General features: G+C 36.4%; 1 protein-coding gene across 1 annotated transcript; it reads left to right on the top strand.

The window, feature by feature from the left end:
• Positions 1 to 393: 393 nt before the first annotated feature.
• Positions 394 to 19,911, top strand: tprg1 (tumor protein p63 regulated 1). The gene is made up of 6 exons (XM_043242168.1): positions 394 to 546; positions 1,126 to 1,371; positions 2,613 to 2,704; positions 5,678 to 5,854; positions 16,894 to 17,047; positions 19,060 to 19,911. Exons 2-6 carry the CDS (start codon positions 1,132 to 1,134, stop codon positions 19,252 to 19,254), a joined length of 858 nt encoding a protein of 285 aa, XP_043098103.1. The 5' UTR covers positions 394 to 546; positions 1,126 to 1,131; the 3' UTR covers positions 19,255 to 19,911.
• The last annotated feature ends 3,160 nt before the right edge of the window (positions 19,912 to 23,071 follow it).

Genomic DNA, 23,071 nt, shown 5'->3' on the forward strand with positions numbered 1-23,071 from the left:
TCTGAATATCTGAGGGCTTCGATCGGCTGCTTGAATTGGTATTTTTGGGAGGACGCGTCTGAGGTGGAACACGAGTAAACTGCACCACGCATCTGCGGCCAGTTTGTGTGAAAAGCACGCGGGACAAATTGTTCCCGTGCCCCTCTTTGCCAGAAGATTAAGCTTAAGTGTGAAATCCTAAACGCTGTCGAGAAAAATGCAGTTGCTTGCTTGGCGGGGGAAATGTGGGTGGCTCGGGCTATTTGAATCGATGTCGAAGATGGGAAAGTGAAATACCCACAGTCTGATTGGTTATTCGAGGTGACCACAATTAGATATCGAGATTAAGAGATTTGTCTAATTGTTCTACTTGAAAATATTGTTAAGCCACTTGTTGTTGAAACAAAATGCCCACTCTAGCGAGGGAGTTGCTGCTGCTGCCTCACGGAGGTTTCGTTTTCTCTTCAACGCCCATCACGGAATATCACGGAAGTAGGAAATAGGTCCTGACGCGGACGCAAAGCGTAGTTAAAACACAGAACGTTGATTTAATTCTTGCAACCAGCGGTAAGATATACATTTCCTGCCCGTATTTTATTACACGTTTAACTATTAAGGCAGCTGAGTCAGTTAAAAGTATATAAAGATATTTTGTTATAGCAGGTTAGGGATGGGGATTGTGATATAGCCTTGGCTAGTTACAATTACTGGGTTTGATTGCGAGTTCTTGTGATGTAACGATTCTTTTGGTAGTAGTAACGTCGCTGAGGACGGGCACAAAAATAATAATAACTTTAAATGTATTTATTGTCATCAGCAGCCTGTTGCAGCCTTCATGTAATATCTACCATTTTGGCCAAATATTTGCGTACATGAACATTTTAGTGACTTTCCACAGCACTTTGGTTATTTAGGTTCGGGGTGAAATCACCAACTGATCTATAAGTTGATTAATAAGAATTGGCTATCAAGAATCATTTGTTCGGATGTTGAACAACTCGTGCTGCGGGTTTCGTGCCGATTAGTGCAGAAACTTAGGACACTTAAAACATCTTATTAATCCCCTTTTTGTATTACTGTTTATACTTTATGGGCGTTTTCAACATAACTTCACTGAGTACTTTGCAAACGATCTGGTCTGTTTAGGTCGCCATGTCGGAGAAAGATGAGGAGACGTTCAAGTCTGTGGACTTGGAGCAGCAAACCGAAAAGTCTCCGGAACCAGACATCAAGCCTCAAGAATCTCAAAGTGAAACAAAAACAGATAAACCCAGCACTCCTTCTACAGAAGCCAAGGCAGAAAGCACCCCCCCTGCAAAAACGTCAGCCGCCAAAGCTAAATGGGCAGCATCTGCGGAACAGTTTAAACTGAAGAGATTTTTTGTCCTCAGGGTAATGTCTTTATTATTTGAAGTCTCACTGAAGCCTCTGATTTTTGGGTTCACCACAAATTGGTATTCCACTTTGTTAGTAATAAATTCTGACACATTCTACATTTCTTTTGTACGTTGACGATCCATGGTTGCTCTGCGGTACAATATAGTGCTTATGAAAAACACCTTGTGTAAATATGAATATCCTCAACCTGTTAAGCAAACAACGACAGTCCGAATAGTCTTTACATGTCCAGTGCTCGCTCCTTTAGTCAAACATATATTTTTAACCTGAAGAGATCACCAAAGGCAGTTTTGATGTTTTCTATTCCCTCAGCCGACCTGAGGTCATTTGATTAACAAATACTGTCTGTTGGCCAGCTCAGATACCAATTTTTGCTTTGTGAAAAGGCTTATGCCTTAAAGCCATCACACTTATATTGGCAACAGACACTTTTTCACATTTGCATTACAGTTCCATTTTTTATACAAAGACTGTAATGTACTTTTACTTTTATTGCAGTCATTAACAGTCATAACTGTGTGAACCGACACTGTAGACAAATTAGATAATTGATTGTTAAAATCAGAAGTGGACAAACACTAAGCAATTAATAGTTAGAATCATCAAGTAAAACTGAAAAAAGAAGGTCACTTGAAACGACAATCTGTAATTTGTAGGAACTTTATGCTAGACATCTAGAATTAATTAAATTGTGGTTTTAATCCTTTTGAAATCTTTTTCCTTATGGACTACTTTTACCATGTTTGCATGCACAAGAACATTATGAGTTATACTATATATATATATATATATATATATATATATATATATATATATATATATAAACAACTAAACCTCAAAACCAAAAATGTTTGCAATTAAAATGGAAAGCAACAGTACCCATAATAAAACATAAATCGACATAGTTTGCAAAGCATCATATTTGCTGTGCACTGACCAGGTTCACAAAAATATTTATGTTGATAACAGTACTGATCTCAAAAACAGATACTTTTTGCCTCTAAATAGTAGAGTCAAGTTTAGTTTCCACTTAATTTATCTGAAATGAATAGCATTTGTTACTGTGACTATTACCAGTGTTGTCAAAGTTGGGCTAACTCGTATAATTATGAGTTATTGTTTGACCAGTAAAGGCCCAAATGCTACACAGTGTAACTTTAGGGAACACAGAACAAGTTTAAACCCTAATGTACAGATGATTGTGATATAAGATGAATTGTGTTTTGTCATTTTAGCCTGGAACACTGGACCACGGCATTGAGGATATTAAAACTCTGGTGAATCCTACAGAAGATGGTGCTGTCCAAAGTGTCTGGCTCATGGCTGAGTACGTTTTTTTTTCTCTCTCTCTCTTTTTCCTGAGGGAACGCATTACAAATACAGATTGTTCTGCAAACGTGCAGCGTTCACATGGAGTGTGCAAATCACATTCAGGTCTTTTGTCACATAGCTCTCATTCCAGGATGCGATCCATTATCTCACTCCGTGTTCTGTAAATAAGTAAAATGTGCAGGAAATTTTTAAGCGAAATAAGCAGGCAGCAGAATGGAGCTGCTAGAAGACATTTAGCTAAATCCGCTGGCAGATGTCAGCTTCTATCTGTCTCTGTGCAGGCCTTTAAAGGCCTCGCTATTTGATAATAATATATAATTTCCCGTGCTCTGGACTGGTTCTCAGTGTCTGAGCAGTTCTGTAGTTTAAAATTAGGCTTGAAACAAAAGATGAAGTTCATGCAATTCATGCATTTTGACTGCTATAAATTTCTTATGGAAGACGTTGTATGAAACAGCTTTTTGCTGACTCCTGAAAGGTGTAATATATAGGTTAGTTGCATGAAAGTACCTTTAAATAGTCTCATTTGCCACATTTGTTTATTATCAAACATTCATATAGCTTGCCCTGTGCATTTCCTCACATTATGTGCATAGTTCAAAATCAATGTTGAATATGCTTTTGCAACAATCTACAGTTCCATGTAAATATTGTACTTAAAACATATTCAAATTACCGTTACATATTCATAATATAGGAAGCAATACATGTTCTGTGCATTTTTAATTAATATACTAAAAGGAAACAAAATGAATACGGTTAACCACAGAGCCTTGTATGTAAACAGGCAAGTCTTTGCTCTTCTAGCAGAAGAGGAAGAGTAGAATCCAAGAGGCCTTGTGGCACCAAGGGCAGCTCAGATGTTTGTCACACCCCAGGACTATTTTATGTTTGTTCGGACCTGTTAGTTTGTGTTCCTTTGTGGTGTTTTTGTGGTCTTTCACACCTACTGCATGTACCCAAGTCAAGGTCAAATATTTCATTTTCTTTGTCGTAAGTTCCTTAAGTGGAAAGTACCTAAAGCAAAGAACGGAATGCATACATGCCATGTAATGTAGATGCTATTTCTGTCCCCCTCCAAAGCTGATGTGAGAGAGAAACCCAAAAAAGCTCTCCATAAGTTAACTTCTCACTGCCAAGTTGAGGTAAAAACACCGACAAAAATAATCTATCAGTTACTCGTTTTCAATTTTTGAACGCACATCTTTGTTCTGACATATCTTGGGTTTTTAAAAATGCAGGCATGCGATATTTGAATAAGCATCGCAAAGGCAATTGTTGAAATTGTTGAAGCTTTTAGATTATGTAAGCCTACATAATTCAGACCCACATGTTTATACACAGTTTTTGCAAAATAATTCATAACCTCAGCAAAGAATTCACAGCCAGGCTATTGATTGATAGGTTGATTTTTAACAGAATAGCCTTTGTAATCTATAAAACACACTGTGCTTAAATAATATATATAAAAAAAAAAAAAAAAAATATATATATATATATATATATATATATATATATATATATATATATATATATATATATATATATATATAAATGAGAATATAATTGGTATATATTTTGTGGAACAAAAAAAAGGATCTTTTCTTTCTTGGCCCATAAGTTAAAGAATGCATGTTTTTATTATCCATGGATTTTTTTGATATTTACTTCATCGTTCAATACATTTGTTAAATACATTTTAATTAAAAATGTATTTTTATACTTTTAACAGTACTTTAATACTGGGTAGAAAACAAATACACTGATTTTAATTAAAAATGTATTTTTATACTTTTAACAGTACTTTAATACTGGGTAGAAAACAAATACACTGATTTTAATTAAAAATGTATTTTTATACTTTTAACAGTACTTTAATATTGGGTAGAATACAATTTTGTACTAAATAGATATTTTCATTACTTGACAAGAGAAAGTTTACTCTGTTGCCATTTATAATAACTGCAATACAAACAATACTGTGACACAGTTCGTCTACGTGTGCTAAACTAATCTGTCAAACTGAAAATTAACATATGTCCAACAACTTGTTTTAAAATCCTGATGTGCTTGATCAGAGCTGGGGAAGAATTGTGAGCGACAGATTTATGGGAATGTAGGCCAGTTCTGGTGTAGTTACATTGATGTACTATATGCAGCACAGCAGAGGCTTGCAGTCGGGCCCAGTAGGGGACTCTTGCTAACATGTTCTAGAGAATTAAACTTGTTTTGATTAAAGATGCTGTTATCAATATTAGCCACTCTAGAACTCCTGCCAGACCAAAAACATACCATTGTATCATTAAGATTTTAGAGCGGCGGCGCATCATCCGAGTGTCAAAATAGTCAAAAGCAGAAGCAGAATGTGTGCAACATAACTGACAACTGAATATGGTGCTTGAATAATAGATCCGCTTCAACTACCAGGTGATATTTTAGAACATCTAATTCAGACATATCAAAAATTATAATAGAAATTGCATACAGCACTGCTAAAGAGTTTCTTTACAAAACTGTGATTGAATAGCATTAGATTGAATATGCACAATATTATATTATATTATATTATATTATTATAGGTCAGTATTGGACATACATAAATGTACATGCTCATTTTGTAAATTTAGATTAATCTTTACTTTTCAAATGTCAAAATGAAAATTAATTTGTTTGTACTGTACATTATATTTTTTAAGTACATTTTTTCTATAGCATTTAATACAACTATGTTTTAGACCTTTCAATTATAAAGAAATGTTTTGCTTTTTGTCTATTTAGTTTTTCAGTTTTCATTTGTTAGATATTGTCCATAGCATAACAGTTATTATCAGGCTTGATTTATTGATTGATTTATTGATTTATTGATTGATTGCTGCACTGGAACAATGTAGTGGCCAGAATTTTTATTGTGCATCTTTACAAATATTACCAATGTTTTTCATACTCTCCTTTTCCTGTTACTGTGTAGGGTTGATCATTGGAACAACGAGAAAGAGCGCTTGGTGCTCATCACGGAGAACACCCTCCTCATCTTCAAATATGACTTTGTCATGCTAAACTGTGAGCAGATTCAAAAGATTCCACTCAACTATATCGACCGCATCTGCAGTGGTACCTTCTGCTTTCCACCACGTTCCCTCCTGACGTGAGTAGCACCCATTCTCTCATCAGCATTCACTGTCGAAAAAGCCACATCTCACTAGTGCAACTCTAGCGCAAAGTCTAAACGTTCTTCATTTGCCCGCACTTCCTCATCTTTTACTCCACGCGTCTGAAATGCGTAGCATTTGCTCAACTGTGAACATCAGAACCAAAAACAGAAGCACAAAAACATTTGACTACGCTACGCTGACTGCGTTTGTGCCACCTGTTGCCGTGTGCATTCAACAACGCTCAGAAATGATTTTTCTAAGAAACATCTTCCACACAGTTCTGCAAAATAGCTACAAAGTCCTGTCCTTTTTTTGCATGTCATGCTTAATGATGTAGATGACAGCCTGGCAGAGCTTGGCGAGGATGAGAGATAGACTCATCCATGTTCGGCTTCAGTAACGACATTGTGTTTCTGAGTCTTAAGAATAGTTGGTCACCTGGTTGAAAATAGCGTATTTTATTTGAAGATGTCAGCAAAGCTCAGTAAGATTTGTTTTAAGCAGACTTTTATTCAGTAAGATTGCACTGAAATGACATTTACATTGTTATAATGAAAATGAAATAATTGCTATTCTTTTCAACTTTGAATTCATCAAATAACTTTAGCACAAATTAACTTTTTAAAGTTATAATTTAAAGTACCATAATGATAATAATAAGAAATATTTCTTCAGCACCAAATGAACATATTTGAATGATTTCTAATAGATCATGTGACACTGAAGAGTAGAGAAATATGACATGACTAAATTAAATGGGAAAATATCCAAATAGATATTTTAATTTGAATAATATTTCGCTATACTATACAGTATTTTTGATCAAATAAATGCAGCATTTGTGAGCGCACTGTAACAGACTTGCCATTAAAACTTTTGAATTATATTAATATAATAATTCATATAAATACCATATATATATAATTGTATTAGTCTGTTAGTATTATAAAAAAAATCAGTTTGTGACGGACTGATGGCTGGTCCTTGAGGTAATTACAGTATATCAGGCAGGAAGTCCTAAAATCTGCTTATCATTCAACCACAAATGATTATTGGAAAATGTAAGTAGTAGCAACTTTACTTGACCACTTGCTCTAATGTTAACCTAGATAAATGTGCAGGATTAGTAAATATCTATATGTTTGAATAACAAAAAAACGTTCTAATCCGTATGAAAGGTGCATTTCTCTCTGAAGGATCCGCGACTTCAAATAATAACTTAATAAATAATGAACATGTGTCACCATATACAACAAAACCAGTTATAAGGGTAATTTTTTTTTTCAAATTGAGATATAAACATCATCTGAAAGAATAAGCTTTCCACTGATGTATGAATAGGACGTTATTTGGCCAAGATGCAGCTATTTGAAAATCAGGGCCTGTATTCATGAAAAATCTTAGTATGTGTGTGTGTGTGTGTGTGTGTGTGTGTGTGTGTGTGTGTGAGAGAAGAGAGAGAGAGAGAGAGAGAGAGAGAGAGAGAGAGAGAGTATGGTAAAAGATATATAAATATATCTGCAATTTTAAACGAAGGCTTAGACCCGCGCTTAAAAGTACTCTTTTAATTCTTTCTTGGACAACCAACCAATCATAGTCTTCAAAACACTGTCATAGCTAGCAACGGGGACTAGCCCCGCAACTTTACTAAGGAGAACGTTTTTTAGTTTCTCTCAGACTTAAATTAAGGTTAGACTATTAGAAAATAATTATCATTTTTAAGCTAAATTAGGAGCATTCTGAGAGGATTCTTGACACATATAATGTACTGTTGGCTATTGCTACAAATATACCTGTGCAACTTGTGACTGGTTTTGTGGTCCAGGGTCACATATCAGCTTGCGATTTTTCCCGATACACAGTCTTTACTTTTGCTGGTGCGTTGTGGCAAGCTTTATGCAAGCACCAGAACAATCTTTATTCGCGGACAGCCCTAATGAGTTGATTGCTAACTTAGTTACGGTATTGCATCTTATCTTTAGACAGTAACCCTGAATGGCCAGGTGTTTCAAGCTGGATCAGTAACCTATAATATTCTCACAATTAAGCATTTTATATGATGGGATATTTTAGCCAGTGGCTTTGGACTCTCATTGATTCCTGTACTTTTCTCCATCAATGTGCTGCTTAAAGCCTTTAACAGACAAACGAGGAAAATCTGAGACCATGAGTCATTTTTCCTAACCGTATTAGCAGTTTTTACAGGGCGATAATACCCACAATGCAGCAGGATTTAACAAATGGAATAAGAGGGGAAGGAGGCCAGAGCTTCTTTTCTTCTCTTAATTTTTGTGTGGAGGGATTATGTGAATGGAAATGGGATGTAAAGAGGACTTTATAACACAGGGAGGAGAGAACTGTCAGTACAGCTCTTGTGTAACCGATTAGTGGTAGAAATTAATGTAGTCCTTTCATCCAAACCTTTTAAAGCTGGCTCAGGGGACACCAACCCAAGTAAAACTAATTTGATGAATAAAACGTAATGTGGCGTGAAGTGCTTAGGAGAGGCAGGCCGTATTGGGCTGACTTTATCTCCCCACATTACATTCAATTATAAATAAAACGCCACTGAAAACCACCCTAGAGTGCTGGAGGGTGAAGGCAAGCTTTAAAGACACTCTCTTTCTTTTTCCCTCTTTTCTCTTTTGCTTAATAATTTCTTTCCATCTCCTTCATCGTTTTTTTTCTTGTCTCTCTCTCAATCTCATGCTCAAGCCGTCTGCACGTCTTTCTTTTAAATGACTGCACACGCAGTTCTATGATTATGTTCTCCTTTTAACTCTTTAATATTATTCTTATTGATCTTCAGTCTGCCTTATCCATTTTTTTTTGTCTCATTAACTTTAATCACTTCATTGAAGAGCTCTTCATCTTGTTATGGTTAGTCACCTCAGATGACACCTCAAATGCTTTTGTTCATAACCGAATTTGCAGTATGGTAGTGGGACAGTAGAACAGTAGAATACTACAGTAGAATTGTCTCAAAAAGGCAAGCCTCAGTTATTACTTAATGCCAGTGGGCAGCATCAGTCTGATGAATTATTGAGTGAGTGGAATATCTTAGGACTCTGTGCTAAATATGAAGCATTATCTTCATGTCAACATACATTGTGATATATATATATATATATATATATATATATATACACACACACACACACACACACACACACATATATATATATATATATATATATATATATACACACACACACACACACACACATGTGTATATATATATATATATATATATATATATATATATATATATATATATATATATATATATAATATAATTTAAAACTAATTTCAGCATATCAGCATGAGCCAGAATTGTAATATTGTGCATTCCTATAGACATAATTTTAGCTTTGTCCAAAACATGTTTTAAACACGTATGCACAGATTTGCAGTCAGTGCAGGATGTGAAAAAAGTGTGCTGATTATCTGTGGACGTGCTCCATGGGTCATTACTGTGATTAATGATCTGACTGTTGGTTTTACTAAGGACAACGGAGACCTGTAACTTTGTCTATAAATTCTGATTTTGATTCTGAAACTTTTAACTGTATACCTCTTAAGAAAGAACACTGGATGGGTATTCAGGCAGTCATACAGGGAAATCCTTTCACGTGATGATAAAATGTAGTGTACAGCCAAACAATGAAGCGGTTACAACATGGCCAAGTTTTATCATGGGTTATAGTAAGGGTTTGCTCCAGATGTCTGTATGGCTACTGATAAATTCTCTTAACTGCAGGGAGAATGGTTTATGTTGGTTTTGAAGGAGTCTTAGCCCCAATGTGGTGCAAAGAGAGTTCATTCACTGTGGCTGGATGAAGGAGTGTGCAGTGTTTTCAAAAAGTGCTTTTCGACCCAGACTGTCTAGACAAGGTAATTACCCATCTACCCTGCACATCACTCATGTGTTCTCCGTAGCTCGTGCTGACAAGGTTTTTTTTTTTATGTTTTACGGAATGTTTCTATAAAAATATATTCCGCAAGTCAAGTGTAAAAAGGATGTTTATGAAACATCACAATATGTCAGACTTGGAGGCAGTGTTTTCTATTGTCTGTCAAATACAAACATAGAGAATGAAATTTACAATTAAGCTCAAAAGATGAACAATAACATGCGTCGACACAGGGAAGACGGAATAACAGTTAATATGTTTCAAACGATTAATTGCTCAATCCAAACTGTTTCATTTACATTATATATTATGTGTACTGTGTATATTTATTATGTATTAATAAATACACACACATACAGTATATATCTTGAAACTATTTACAAATGTATTTATTATTATAATTAATTTATTTTTATTAAATTTTTACGTTATAAATAAATCTATTTCATATATATATATACACAGTATGCACACGTATAATATGTAAACAAAAATTTTGGATGCAATTAATTGCGGTTAATCATTTGAACGCACAATTTCAAATGTAACTTATTATTATAATATCTAAGTGGAATTTTAATCAGCGATTACTGTAGTCTTAGTACTCTAGTGTCACGTGATCCTTCAGAAATCATTGCTGATTTGTTGATCATGAAGAATTTCTTCACAAATTTTTTATGTATTTTTGTAACACGATAATAAAACAAGATTTTTTAATAAATAGACGATTTAAAAGAATAGCATTTAGATTAAAAAAAACACTCCTGCTTTTGATGAAATTATTCCTTGCTGAATAAAAGTATTTAAAGAAACATTATGTACATATTATACATAACACGTATCCAACTTTATAATTAAATTAAATACACGCATCTTTTTTGGTCTCAATAGCTAAACAGATCCTCCCCGTATTGAAGACTTGATAACGAATCTTTCAGGTTTGCAGTTCTGTCAGCAGAGGGGGCAATTTCCCACATTAAGAGCAGCATCCACTCACAGTACAGTACACTGCATCCAATACCACCTTACACATATGACTTTCTTTAATAACCAAGCTGCCGATATAACTTCTGAATCACTAGTTTTGCAGATTTCCTAGAGCTTGCAATCTATCCGAGCTGTTTCCATTCAGTGCTCTGGGTGGGGTATAAACTGCACAAACGAAAGAACTGTATTGCAGAATTCATTGTGATTGACTTCCTGGGGTGGATTAGCTAAGTTTACATAGGGATTTGTTAACCATTTCTTAACTATGTGTCAACATGCTAGTGCTTGTCAGGTCATTCACTGTATTGACTGTGTCCACTGCGCTCATGTAGATTAATGTGTCAGCATTGTTTGGACCTGAGAGACTCTGGGCTGATTTGTCATTGTCAGGAAGCATAATGCTAAATCTCTAAATGCTGTATGTTTTATATGGAGAGCGCTGATTTATTTCTGATTGCCTGCAGTGCTAAAAATATGTCAAAATCTTTGGAATTGGTTGGTTTTATGCATTATTAGGTCATGCAATGTCTTCACACAAATCTTCATTAGTGTCACGTGTATAGAAAAAAGAAATGTGCTTTAGCAGAAATACAGTAATCTTTATTAAACACGTTCTGTTAAACACTTACATTGCTGTTGAAAAAGCAAGTGAAGTTATTCACGTGTCCCTCTCTCAGTATGTTCTGAGCACTTAAACTTCTCACTGTTCTTCATAATACTCCTTCAATACTTCATTTTCTTTCCTTTTTCCAGCATTTTTTGCATACCTGACCCCTTTACGGCAGTTTCTCTTTTGCTTGTGAGATCCATATTTTAAAATAATAACTTTTACTCATTAAGGAAACACAATGCCTTAAGAGAACAGAGCAATAGGCTTGAGCTGTACTTGTGTCTTCTCTGAAACATGTAAATATCTTCTAAAGAACTGCACTAAATAAAGTATTTAATCAAATATATAAAAAAATCACATCATTGTCCTGTTTAAAAAAGTTAAAAAAATCAAATAGTGACATTTTATGACTAATTAATGTGAAATCCGCTAATTACAATAATTGCACATGTTTTTTTTGCCACTGTATATTACACAGAATTTCCTGGATTTGATGAAGGAAATTAGTCACTGGATAAAATCAGGCCCCGCCTTGTATGTCTTTCTCTCGCCTTCCTCTCTCACTTGCTCCGAAACTCGTGCTTGAATTCTCCGTCTCTGTCTTTTGATCAAGCAATTCTACTTTCAGGAAAAAGTGTTGCTTAAGGATGAATGCAGTGTGTAAAATCTGGCCGTGATGCTCAAGCGTAGGATCTATTGAGCAATCCAAGGATTTGTTTGTTGGCTCTGGCACTCCGAAAGCCACTTGCCCTGACAGCTGTAGCAGACCTCTGATATTAATCTACTGTGTTGACTTACCAGTCCTCAGTCATACAAAGTGCAGTCGACCGCTACAGGAATTTCAAGACGCTGCAGCAAAGCTTAACTAAGAATACACTGGAGTGTGTGTGTGTGTTTCTTGTTGTGTTTATTTTCGAGTCGATCTACAATTGCTGTGACATTTCAGCCTGGAAATTGTTCAAAAAATGAAACCTGTCAATCCTGCTTTAAACCTTCCGTGCTAACGTTATACGATTTTTCTCGATCTTCTTTCTCGTGTCATTTGGTGTTACAATATTTTGGGGGGCAGTTGTGGCCTAATGGTTAGTGAGTCGAACTTGCAATCCTTTCTATTTCCTTTTCCTTAAAGAAAACTATTTGCTGCTTGTTTCTTGGTGCTACTCCTCATTAAAGATAATTGCAAGCGAGAACGATATGTAATGCATTCAGTCAGTGGCACTGAAAAGGCATTCAGTCTGAGGAACGTGAAGTGTTTTTACGCGAAGGTTATTTTGATACACTAGATTCTAGTAAATGGTAATATGGCATTAGAAAATTTCTCCAGCGATCCAACGAATACCTGGTAAGCCCTTCATATATCGGCCCTGAAGTCACTGAATCGCTTTCGGATATTTACGTCAGCCAGTCACCATTTGCAGATACCACAGAAATCATAAAGTGGTGGTGTAAAACGACAGCTGTTGCATAAGTGTCCAAGTTCTCTCGAAAACTAGCTATTTATTGATAACAGACTACAAAACATTGCATTCTTCTTACACAAATGCAGCGTACTTTACTGACATCCTCTTTTTGTCCTGCCTGGGATTTCTAAAATTGCCTTTGGCCTGACGTAGTGTTATCCAGACCAGTCGGTGTCTGACATAAAAGTAGCACGAGATCTATTGTGTGATCAATCTGCAGCCGCTTCAAGCTGAACGCACCCTTAATAAGGATATATGGTCACCCTATCTAAAATACGCTAAATTCTAGTATTAAATCAGGAAATGAGTATCTGGTAAGCCTGATGTTACTGAATCATTTTTCGATATTTACGTCAGCAAGTCAGCATTTCCAGGTACCCTGGAACGATCCTGGAAGATTAGTGGTGTAAAATGAATCACAACTGTTGCACAAGTGTTTAAGATCGCTTAATATACACCTGTTTCTTTGGTAGTATAGACTTCAAAACAAACATGTGACTGAATTGCCTTAACACTATAGTTTACGATGGCTGTTGATGTTTATTAAAATATCATTAAGCAATAAATAATATTTTATATAAATAATAGTATTATTTAGTACAGGAAAACTGTGTGTTTGTGATGTTGATTTTAGTTGCACTGTTCTTCCATTAGTTGGCGACAAGAGACATTTTATTTTTTTTTTTTTCGTTTATTGACTGACGTTTTATTGATAATATGAGGTTGAAGTGAAGAGTGAATGCTGTATCAGGTGCAGGTACTCACACTCACCCAGTCGATCTCTCTCGCTCTCTCATAATAATCTACTCTACATAATACACAACTTTTAATACAGTAAAACAGTAAACCTTTAATGAAGCAAAAGCTTGGGCTCAGCTGATTAACTGTCAAACTCAGATTTGAATCTGTGGCGGAAGGACAGATTTTTTCTGCACAAAAGAGGGGTTTTAAAGCCACTCCATTGTTGTTCCTAATTAATTTACACACTTGTGCCGTCAAACTGTTGCATAAATGCAGTGTCACACTCGTAGACGTATCTCATGTGTATTTGTGTGATATTGGTCATACAAAATGTACGTAAAAATGCTTTATTTTACAACAGTGGTTATTAACCCCCCACTATGCAGAGTTTGTATGTCTCCTTTATTTAATACCTGATTCAGATCATCAGATGGATTGAGTGTGCAAGAGACTTACAATATATGTAGTTTTGTAATACTTTCTTTCAATAGGAATATTGACTGAATAAATTGACTTTCAAAAATAAAATCTTATAAAATGTATATATACATATATTTGTATATGCCACCACATAAAAAAAAATCGTTTGCTTCTTTTAATGGTCCTTACAATACTGTACATAAGTATGGCCAGCAGGAAACATTCAATTTAGTGTGCTTTTATTTCTAGGAATGCACTGTGTGTAATGCGTCTCAGAAAAGCTTGAGCATCATGCTTGATAGATCTTAGCATTCATTTTTCACCTTTTTTATCCCTCCCTTTTCCCTCCCCTTTTCAATCTTTCTCAATCATGTAGAGTGATGGAATGAAATAGCCTGTGTATGGTGTATGTGTGTGTGTAAGAGAGAGAGAGAAAGAGAGACTCGTGGCAACGATCAGTGAAAGCTCAAGCCTGTACCATAAACAGTGAATGTCCCAGCCCGCTGGCTGCTGTGGCCCAGCCCTCTGCCTGTCTCAACTGGCCCTCGCGTACTGATAGCTTACCTCTGGAATCATCTGGAATCAACTCTCTCTCTCTCACACACACACACACACACACTAAAACACAATAGCTTTCTCACAAACAATGTATGCATGTGTACTTGCTCATGTACACACAAAGCACATTTTCCGCTTTTAAGCAAACATACAAAACCTTATATTCTCCACGAACAGTCAAATTTTCTGCCTTTTCTTTGAGTCAGGCTTTGTGCCGCCCCATAATCACCTCTCCTCTCTTTTTCTCTCAACACAACAGTTTATTCAGCAGGGTGTAGTCAGCGAGACCTCAGCAGCCATTGTCAAGGTCTGAGAGTGTTAGTGTAAACATAGGCAGCACCGGGAGAGCTGGAGACACAGCCTTGCCCTGTAGTTATGTTTTTTTTTTCTTCTTTTTTCTATCTAAAGAATCCCTCTTTCTCTGTAGCTTTAAGGTATGTGTGTTTGGCAGGAACTGGTCCTGCTTAAGGTGTGTTCTCTAGAATCTGTTGGTTTTGCCAAAGTACGACACGCCTGGAAATGCAACATGCACATTTTGAGCAACTGCGCACATGGTCAGATCTATTGTCTTGCGTCGAAGATGGAGATATGTATTCATAAAAGGCTTTTACGCATTTATGCAAAGATTCCATGCACTGTCATCTCTATGTAAACTAAAAAAACGACTATAATAACCTAAATGGAAAAAAAACAACAAAATTTACACTGCATTTTATTTTTTGTTCATTAATTATTTATTCAATATTTTAGTCATTAATTATCCGAAGAGATTTTTTGCACTGTAATTAAACCAATGTAGATGTTTCCGTTTTAGACCCTTTTATTTAGTCTTAAAGCTGTATCATAACTCGTATATCATTTGTGACAAATGCAGAGAAATAGTAAATAAGAGGAGAGTGCTGGGAAAAAGTGAAGCGGAGAGTAAAGGAATCAGTTGTTTCCACCCTCAGGCTGAATGTATCAATCTGTCAGCTCGGAAAAACAAAAAAAGGACAGTTAACCTCCTGCGGCTAAGCACTGAATGCTTTGTAGTGATTACAGTAGATGCTTGACTTTACCTGGAGCCCAGTCTGTCTGTATGAGACTGAAGGGGGACCGCTAGGTCACTGTTTACCTATGATCAACTGCCATGGTGTTGCGCTGAAGGGCACATCAGTCTCAGTGAGACACGCGAGAAGGGTTTTTCTCATGCCACTTGTTTATCAGATATCAATAACAAAATAGAACTTCTTTCATTTCCATTTCGAAAACTCCTCACTCCCAAAAATAAAGGCTCAACATTTATCAGATATCCCAGCTCTCTCTAGTAAACCATCATTCTGAGCACAAACCAAAAAAGAGAGAAACGTTTTTTTATGCTTCCTCATTCTGTATACTGTAAACAGGCACGATGCAACAGGCTTCTGGTGAAAATGCAAAAACGCAGTGTGATGCGGCACAGTAAGAGCCAATAAGAATATGTTTATTGGTTAATATATTCATAATGAGCGTGATTTTAAACCAATGACATATTCACCTTGAGCGGGGCTGCCTGGAGCAACAACACTGAAATAGTAACCAAGCAGTCAATAAGCACGACTAAAATTCAAATGATCTTTGAATATGTTTTATTGCTTTTCAGTTTATTGGGTGATGCAATACAGATTGGTATTAAATGAAAAATGTTTAGAAGTCTCTGTATGGACAATTGTAAAAATCACAGCCTTTCATACCATGACTGATGGAGAAACAGTACATAGTCAGGTCTGAAAGATGCTTGTAAAATATGGAACGGTGCCAAAACATTTCAAAGAGTGAGGGTTTGGAGGTTTTAAAGCCCTGTGTTTGCTGCCAGACGCTCTCTTGTCTTCTGAGGTTTCATCAGCCTGAAAAATAAAGACATCCCCTCTAGGCTTTTCATTAAAATCTATTTACTTAAAATGGCAAAAAAGAAAGGCAAAGTGAATGAAAGAAAATCTGATGAGCGGAGGGAATTGCCTCTAAGCTTAGCAAACATTACATTGGCTTGTACATAAAGGAGGCGACCTGAAGAAAAATGGTGGCAGTTTGGCAGGGAGCGAAGCTGGGGAGGTCTCAGGTCAATTGAAAGCAAGAAATTGTGAATCGCTGAGCAGATAATGCACTTGTTAGTAAGGGTTTGCAGATGTAGAAACAAAAGATGCGCGTTACTTCCTGTTTTTGTACGGTTGAGTAATTTCTGTGTATGCTTTAGCATACTTGTGCACTTTTCTGTGGACCCCTGTAGCATGTCCTAGTTGAGTCCCCTGCAGAGTTTAATGTATATTTCTCTAGAAATGCTGTCATTAATGCCATTGTTTTCCCGCATGCTATGTGTTTTTCAGGAGAGAAGGTGAGGGTGTGCGGGTGTTTTGGGACAAACTCAGAGAACCGTCTTTCTCTTCCCGTTGGAATCCTTTTTCTGTTGACTATCCTTTCAGCACATTCACCTATCACCCTGTCAAGAGTGCCAATGAGCAGCTGGGCCGTCTGTGTGATGTGAGTATTACAACGCAACACACAGAACACATTCAGGTCTCATGCCATACCTTTGGCATATAAGATGTATTTTTTTAATCACATTATCAGACTTAATAACGACAAAACCCAACCATTGTATGAGCTCACTTAGGCATTCTCAAATGCTGTTACTCACAAGACGAGTATTACAGAGGCGCTGACAGAGGTGGAGTAAGAATCCACAGTTTCTTGGAAGTCGACTTTGGAAGAACTGACGTGTTGTGTTAACATGCATGGTGCGATATCTGTTTTACTACATAAAGATTTTACAGTGTGACTACATTATGAGGCTGAGACGAGGTTACTTAAGGCAGCGTTTCTCTAACTGGGTTCATTTTAAAGCCACGGGCTCAGGAGAAATGATTTGAAATCTTTTTAACAAAATCATGGCACAAAACTACTGAATTAAGTTACTGATTCAAAAGCTTAGTTGTTTTAAAGAGGGGCTTAGTGATGCTTAGTGGAAAGTTGAACTAGTTCAAATTCAAGTTTATCTGTGCACGTACACGTCTTTAAGTTATATTATAGGTTTAAGAGTCCAAGCACTGAAAGTTATTAGTTAAGATGTCGGTATGACAATGAGCACATTTTTCTTTTTATGTGTGCATCTGTTTTTGTGTGATTTTGTTATCTCATCTCTTTATGCACATAAAAGCAAATGTCATGAATCACGATTAATCGTGACCACCAAACGTTGGTGGACCACGTTTTGGACAACCAAAAATCTTTTAAATATACTTTTATATTTTAAGAATTTTACATTCATTCAAACGAATGTAGAAGTATATATTAAATGTCACACTTAACTGCGCCCTTCAGCAAGTAGGAAATATGCAGAGTTATTATGGACTTAATTCTAAATTAAATATAGAGCACCTGGGTTATTCAGCTGCTATTACTTGAGCTGCGGCTCCTAACTGTGCCGTGGATCTGACACGCATGCTCATATTTTCATTGGTGTTTTAATATGAAATGATACAAGTGCGTGCCACTGTAGGGCTCACAGAACATTTTTTTACTGACATAAGACCCAACAACGTCTCATCTGACCGCAGTTCACTGATGTTCTACTATAGTTCCCTCGACACCTGTATGTGTCGACCGCTCGTATGAATAGCGCCTGGCACCGAGGAGAAGTTGGATTGCACATCTGAAAAGTCTCCTGTATGATGTGGTCATAAAGATGTTCTGTCTAAATAACCGCAATTGTTGCCATGAAAACAAAAACAACAACCCAAGCTCCACCCCTGTGTGAACTGTTAAATATTTTTAACTCTATTAAACTAGAAAAATGATTTGCCACATGACACAGCATTACTAAAACTACATTTTAAAACACACAATTAAAGATTACTTAAGCTTGTAAGGAAAACATATATTATCTGCAAATACAGTTAATGTATTTAATATCATTATAAGTAAGCATTTTATCCCACAAGAGTTATAAATGATGAATCACTTCTTTAGAAAGAAAAAAAGAAAGATAAACCCTGATTTAAGGCTGTATTATTTAATCGCAGCACAAATTAGACAGTATAAGAAGAATCAGTTAAGATGGACCACTTTCAAAATTTAGATTTTCAAATCATTGATATGAGATTTGTTGTGGTCCCTGACTCATTCACAGTGACCATGGGGTCCTGGGCAACCTGATGTCCTTTAAGTATGTATGTAATTTAAGGTGTGAGCGAGGGGTTTTATGCAGGTGACCACACAGATCGCATAACCAGTGATTTGGACTTCGGAGGTGTCAAATCCCACAGCCACATTCCCATTCCTCACATTCCACCCCGCCTACCGAGGTGCACAGCAGGTTCAACAAAAATAAAGAATGGTAGATAAAAAAGAGAAAACATAAACATGAATGTTTTGACAAGCAGAAACCACCAACCTGACAGACACGAGTTGTCAAATACGTTTTTGTAAAAGATGTTTTTGCTGTGTTTTAGCACCGAACAAATTGCTTTTCCATGTTTTCCTTCCTCTTTTAGATTCAAAACTTCAGAGAGCAGCTGACTTTGGCAGCACAGAAAGCCCACAGCAAGAATCCTATACCTGGGAAAGCCAACGGGGTTCTTGTGCTGAATCAACCCATCCTAATTGAAGCCTACGTGGGTCTGATGTCTGTTATAGGCAACCAAAACAAGCTGGGCTATTGCTTAGCAAGAGGCAATATTGGTTTCTGAGGGCACTTTGAATCCTTCCGATAATGGTTTACACTAAGAAATTCTCTTATACAAGCCGAGCATGTGTAATTTATACTTAAGATAATGAAGGATTTTTTTGAACCAAGATGAATGTATGATTTATATTCTTAAAATACATTCCATTTCCATCAAACCTTCATCTACTTATATTGCCCCAAGAACCTTAACAAAGTCTATCTGTCATTTCCTTTGGGTTGTGTCATAACATACAAAGCATGATGTTCCTCCTCCTACGACTTCCTGTGTAGAAATATTTGGTTTTTTTTGGTTTTTCTGTTTTAGTTATTTCTCTGCAGTAACTTGATTCTTCACAATGTGCCTTTCCTTTCTGTATTTATGCTGATATTCTACCTCGTCACAAGGCTTTTTACAAGGCAATTGATGCATGAAGGTACACAAGTCATTTGTTTGATGGTATAGGGTTTATTATTACAGTAGAACAGAGTGCTGGATTTTCCCTTTTCTTGTAATTACTAGATTCACTCGGTTGTCTTGATTTGTTTCTACAGTAGAATGTCAAACACATTGTAAAGTCTTTTTTAAAAATAAACGGTAATACAGAAACGTAACGCATGTGCTGAATACAGTAATACAGTAACTACAATTAGGAGTAATAAAAAAACGGTGCTTTATTTATCCGAATAGTCTGCATGATTTTTATTTATAGGTCATTTCTAAGGTATATAAGGCAATTGGTGATTTAAATTATCTCCTTAAAAAACCCATCGCAGTTAACATGGTAGAACGGTCACTGATTTATACAATAGAGATTTTTACTTTATAAATAGCTTTATAAAAACTTAATTTGTATTTCATTATTGTATATATAAATCGCAATTTATATGAAATTTATATTATTAACACACACACACACACACACAGTCACACACACACACACACATATATATAATGTCTTGTATAGTGAACACTGGGTTGTGTAAGAGAACGTGCAAGACAGCTTTTGGATAAATGGAACAATCTGTAAATGCAGTAATTGAATATGTATATTTTATTTTATACGTTGAAATACTTATAGGTATGCATTTGCGTATGTTTAGTAACTTTATGCAGCGCGTTCTGTAATGCGGATACCCGTGACCAGTGTGGAGAATGCAGACTTAAAGCATGTACACCGTGACTCTGGTCTGGCGAACGTTAAGTGATAATCTCTTGTTTATCTGATTACATTTCTGCAGGCTGCACAATGGCTCAGCGTCTGCTGCTCGCGACCAGATCTCAAACCAGAAGCTCCGCGAATATGTGCATTCTTTCCATTCATCAACCTCCCACAATATCAATTTACAGCAGAACAAGCTTAAGGCCTGTTTACTCAACCTGTTAGCTTTGCACAGATACCAAACGAAGGTTTGTATTTTTGTCTTTAAGGACTCAAAGGGTTAATGCGTATCCTGTGAAAGTGGGGACGTGTCTTGCAATCCGGGATCAGGCACTGCTGTCCCCCCGGGCCAAGGCTTCTCCACCTCTGCTCGTAAAAGATCTACGGGGTAAACCTTGGATCATATGCCAAATAAACTAAGAGCATTTAAAAAGAGACAGAATAAAACAGAGTGATGACACTGTTATGCGTAAGTGATGTGGATTTCACAAGAGGATAAGTGAAGATAAATAATATTGGTCTTTTTTTTAATGGGAGTGTCCATATTAGCAATGAATCTTGTTATCATTGTTGTCATAGTGGCAAGACGTATCACCTTAACTTCACAGAAAGACCAGTATTTTATCTATTTTCAAAAGTTACATATTTATATATTTACTTCCTTGTGCATTTTCCACATTGATGTCATCCGTATAGTTGCGGTGTTGTGTGTTGTAGAGCAGTGTTTCCATGGAAGCTCAACAATAATTGCTCCGTTTCATTTATCTTTTGTAAAAATTCACCCATTAAACAAGAGCAGCACATCGCGCCCCAGCCACAAGATACTGGATATATAACAAATGATGCCAAAATGCAGAAAGATTTTGAAATAGCCTATATATTTCAAGGGAAAAAATGCATTTTTTTTTTTTTTAAATGGTCTCTTAAAAACATTTGACAAATAAATTACTAGCCTACATATTCTAACCTGAAGCCATGTAACCCTCGACCTTAAATAACAGCTGCCTTATCATGGAGTGATATATAAGTATTTAAATAAATACAGAATGATAGTAATGCATATATAAACATCCGTAGTAATCCCTGTGCTTAGGTGTGGGGTACTTTATAGGTAACATGCAGCACACAGAGTTCCTCAGTTAATCATCATGAGGTTTCATAATGAGAGAGTTTCAAGATACATTCTTCTGTGAAAAGGTAAGACGTAGCCCATGGCTACAGAATATGACTTTTTTTTTTTTTTTTTTTTTACTGAGGCACAGCCTCTGACAAACTGACATCCTTTTGTTTTTCCATGTTTAGTAAATGGGTAAAAGTTTACACGGAAGGGCCGTGTTTTTTTTGGTTGTCCTGTACAAGTCCAGTAGCATTTTGTATCATCACGGCCATTAGTAGCAATATTTAGAGTGCTTACAAAGTTAATATATTATTTTTGACAAAACAAATGCAGGAAATAAGACTCTCTCTCTCTCTCTCTCTCTCTCTCTATATATATATATATATATATATGTGTGTGTGTGTGTGTGTGTGTGTGTGTGTGTGTGTGTGTGTGTGTATTATATTATACATCACACGTAGGCCAAAGCGTGTGTTCAGGAGATCAGTCATGAAACTCTAGGTGGCGCAGGCTAGGCTTTTTCATGCGCGACGCGCTTCTTGTCCATAGCTTTCCAAGTTTATTGGTCGCTGCTGCACGTGAAAGCAATGAGACCAATCACATAACATTTAAATCTTTAGTGTTTGCTGCTACAACGCGGTACGAGAGTTTCTCTGCAATTCAGCGTCTTAAGATAAGTGAACCGTGTTCTTCAATCACAAACAGGCCTGCGTTCAGTTTCTAAACGAAGCAAACACACACGGGGTTCAAGCGGTAGTAATGTTAAACCAAAAGCATGTAGTTTTTACGTGCTTTTGAGAACTTCTGCATTTGAGCAAGTTGAGTTCACTGTTATAATTTACACCTGAGATAACGTAGGGTGCACGCATCGCGAATTTGTACGTTTTTGTGAGGGTTTCTTTAAGCTATGCTAAGTTAGCACCGTTTTAAGGGGTGAAGGAAAGACGGGAGAGTTTTTTTCTTTCGTGGAAAAGCTCGGATTGAGCTTTGCTTGAATGGGAACCTGTTAAAGGTGAAGTCGCATTTGCATGTTCTGGTAAAGGAAAGCAACTTGATTGTTCATGCAGTGTTTACTTGCCTAAGGTGTTAACAATGTTAGGCGTCACAGCCCGTGCTTTGCATTCAAATAAGAGACCATGTAAAACGATGAAGTAGAAAGTGACGAGCAAGCAAATATAATACATGCGGTGCCCCATAGACCAATACATAAAAATGGCCAAATTGCTACCCTATGAATATTAAATCTAAATGTTTACTGTGAGGTAAATTCGTATAAGAACTGTCATGCAGCTGCAGTCAATGGAGAGAATGTTTCACGCATTCAGAAATAAATGAATGGGGCAGATATGCTTTATGGAGTCTTTATCTGGCGGATGCTTCGGGTTTTGCTCCATCAGCTTGCAAAGTTATATACTGGTTGTTAGTTATAGTGCACGTTTCTTACTTGGTAAGCTAGAGCCATATGCCTCAGGCCCGCATAGATTGTTTAGGTCATTAGTTAAATAACATTAAATGTACACGTTGATATGCAATGCAGTCAACGTTTGAAATGTGTCAAAACC

The sequence above is a fragment of the Puntigrus tetrazona genome, chromosome 6 (assembly GCF_018831695.1).
Source record: "Puntigrus tetrazona isolate hp1 chromosome 6, ASM1883169v1, whole genome shotgun sequence".
NCBI lineage: Eukaryota > Metazoa > Chordata > Actinopteri > Cypriniformes > Cyprinidae > Puntigrus > Puntigrus tetrazona.

Coding starts and splice junctions, on each gene's coding strand:
- tprg1 (XM_043242168.1), top strand. CDS start 1,132: ATGTCGGAGAAAGATGAGGAGACGTTCAAGTCTGTGGACTTGGAGCAG. Junction 1,372..2,612: donor AGAGATTTTTTGTCCTCAGG/GTAATGTCTTTA, acceptor TTGTCATTTTAG/CCTGGAACACTGGACCACGG. Junction 2,705..5,677: donor AGTGTCTGGCTCATGGCTGA/GTACGTTTTTTT, acceptor GTTACTGTGTAG/GGTTGATCATTGGAACAACG.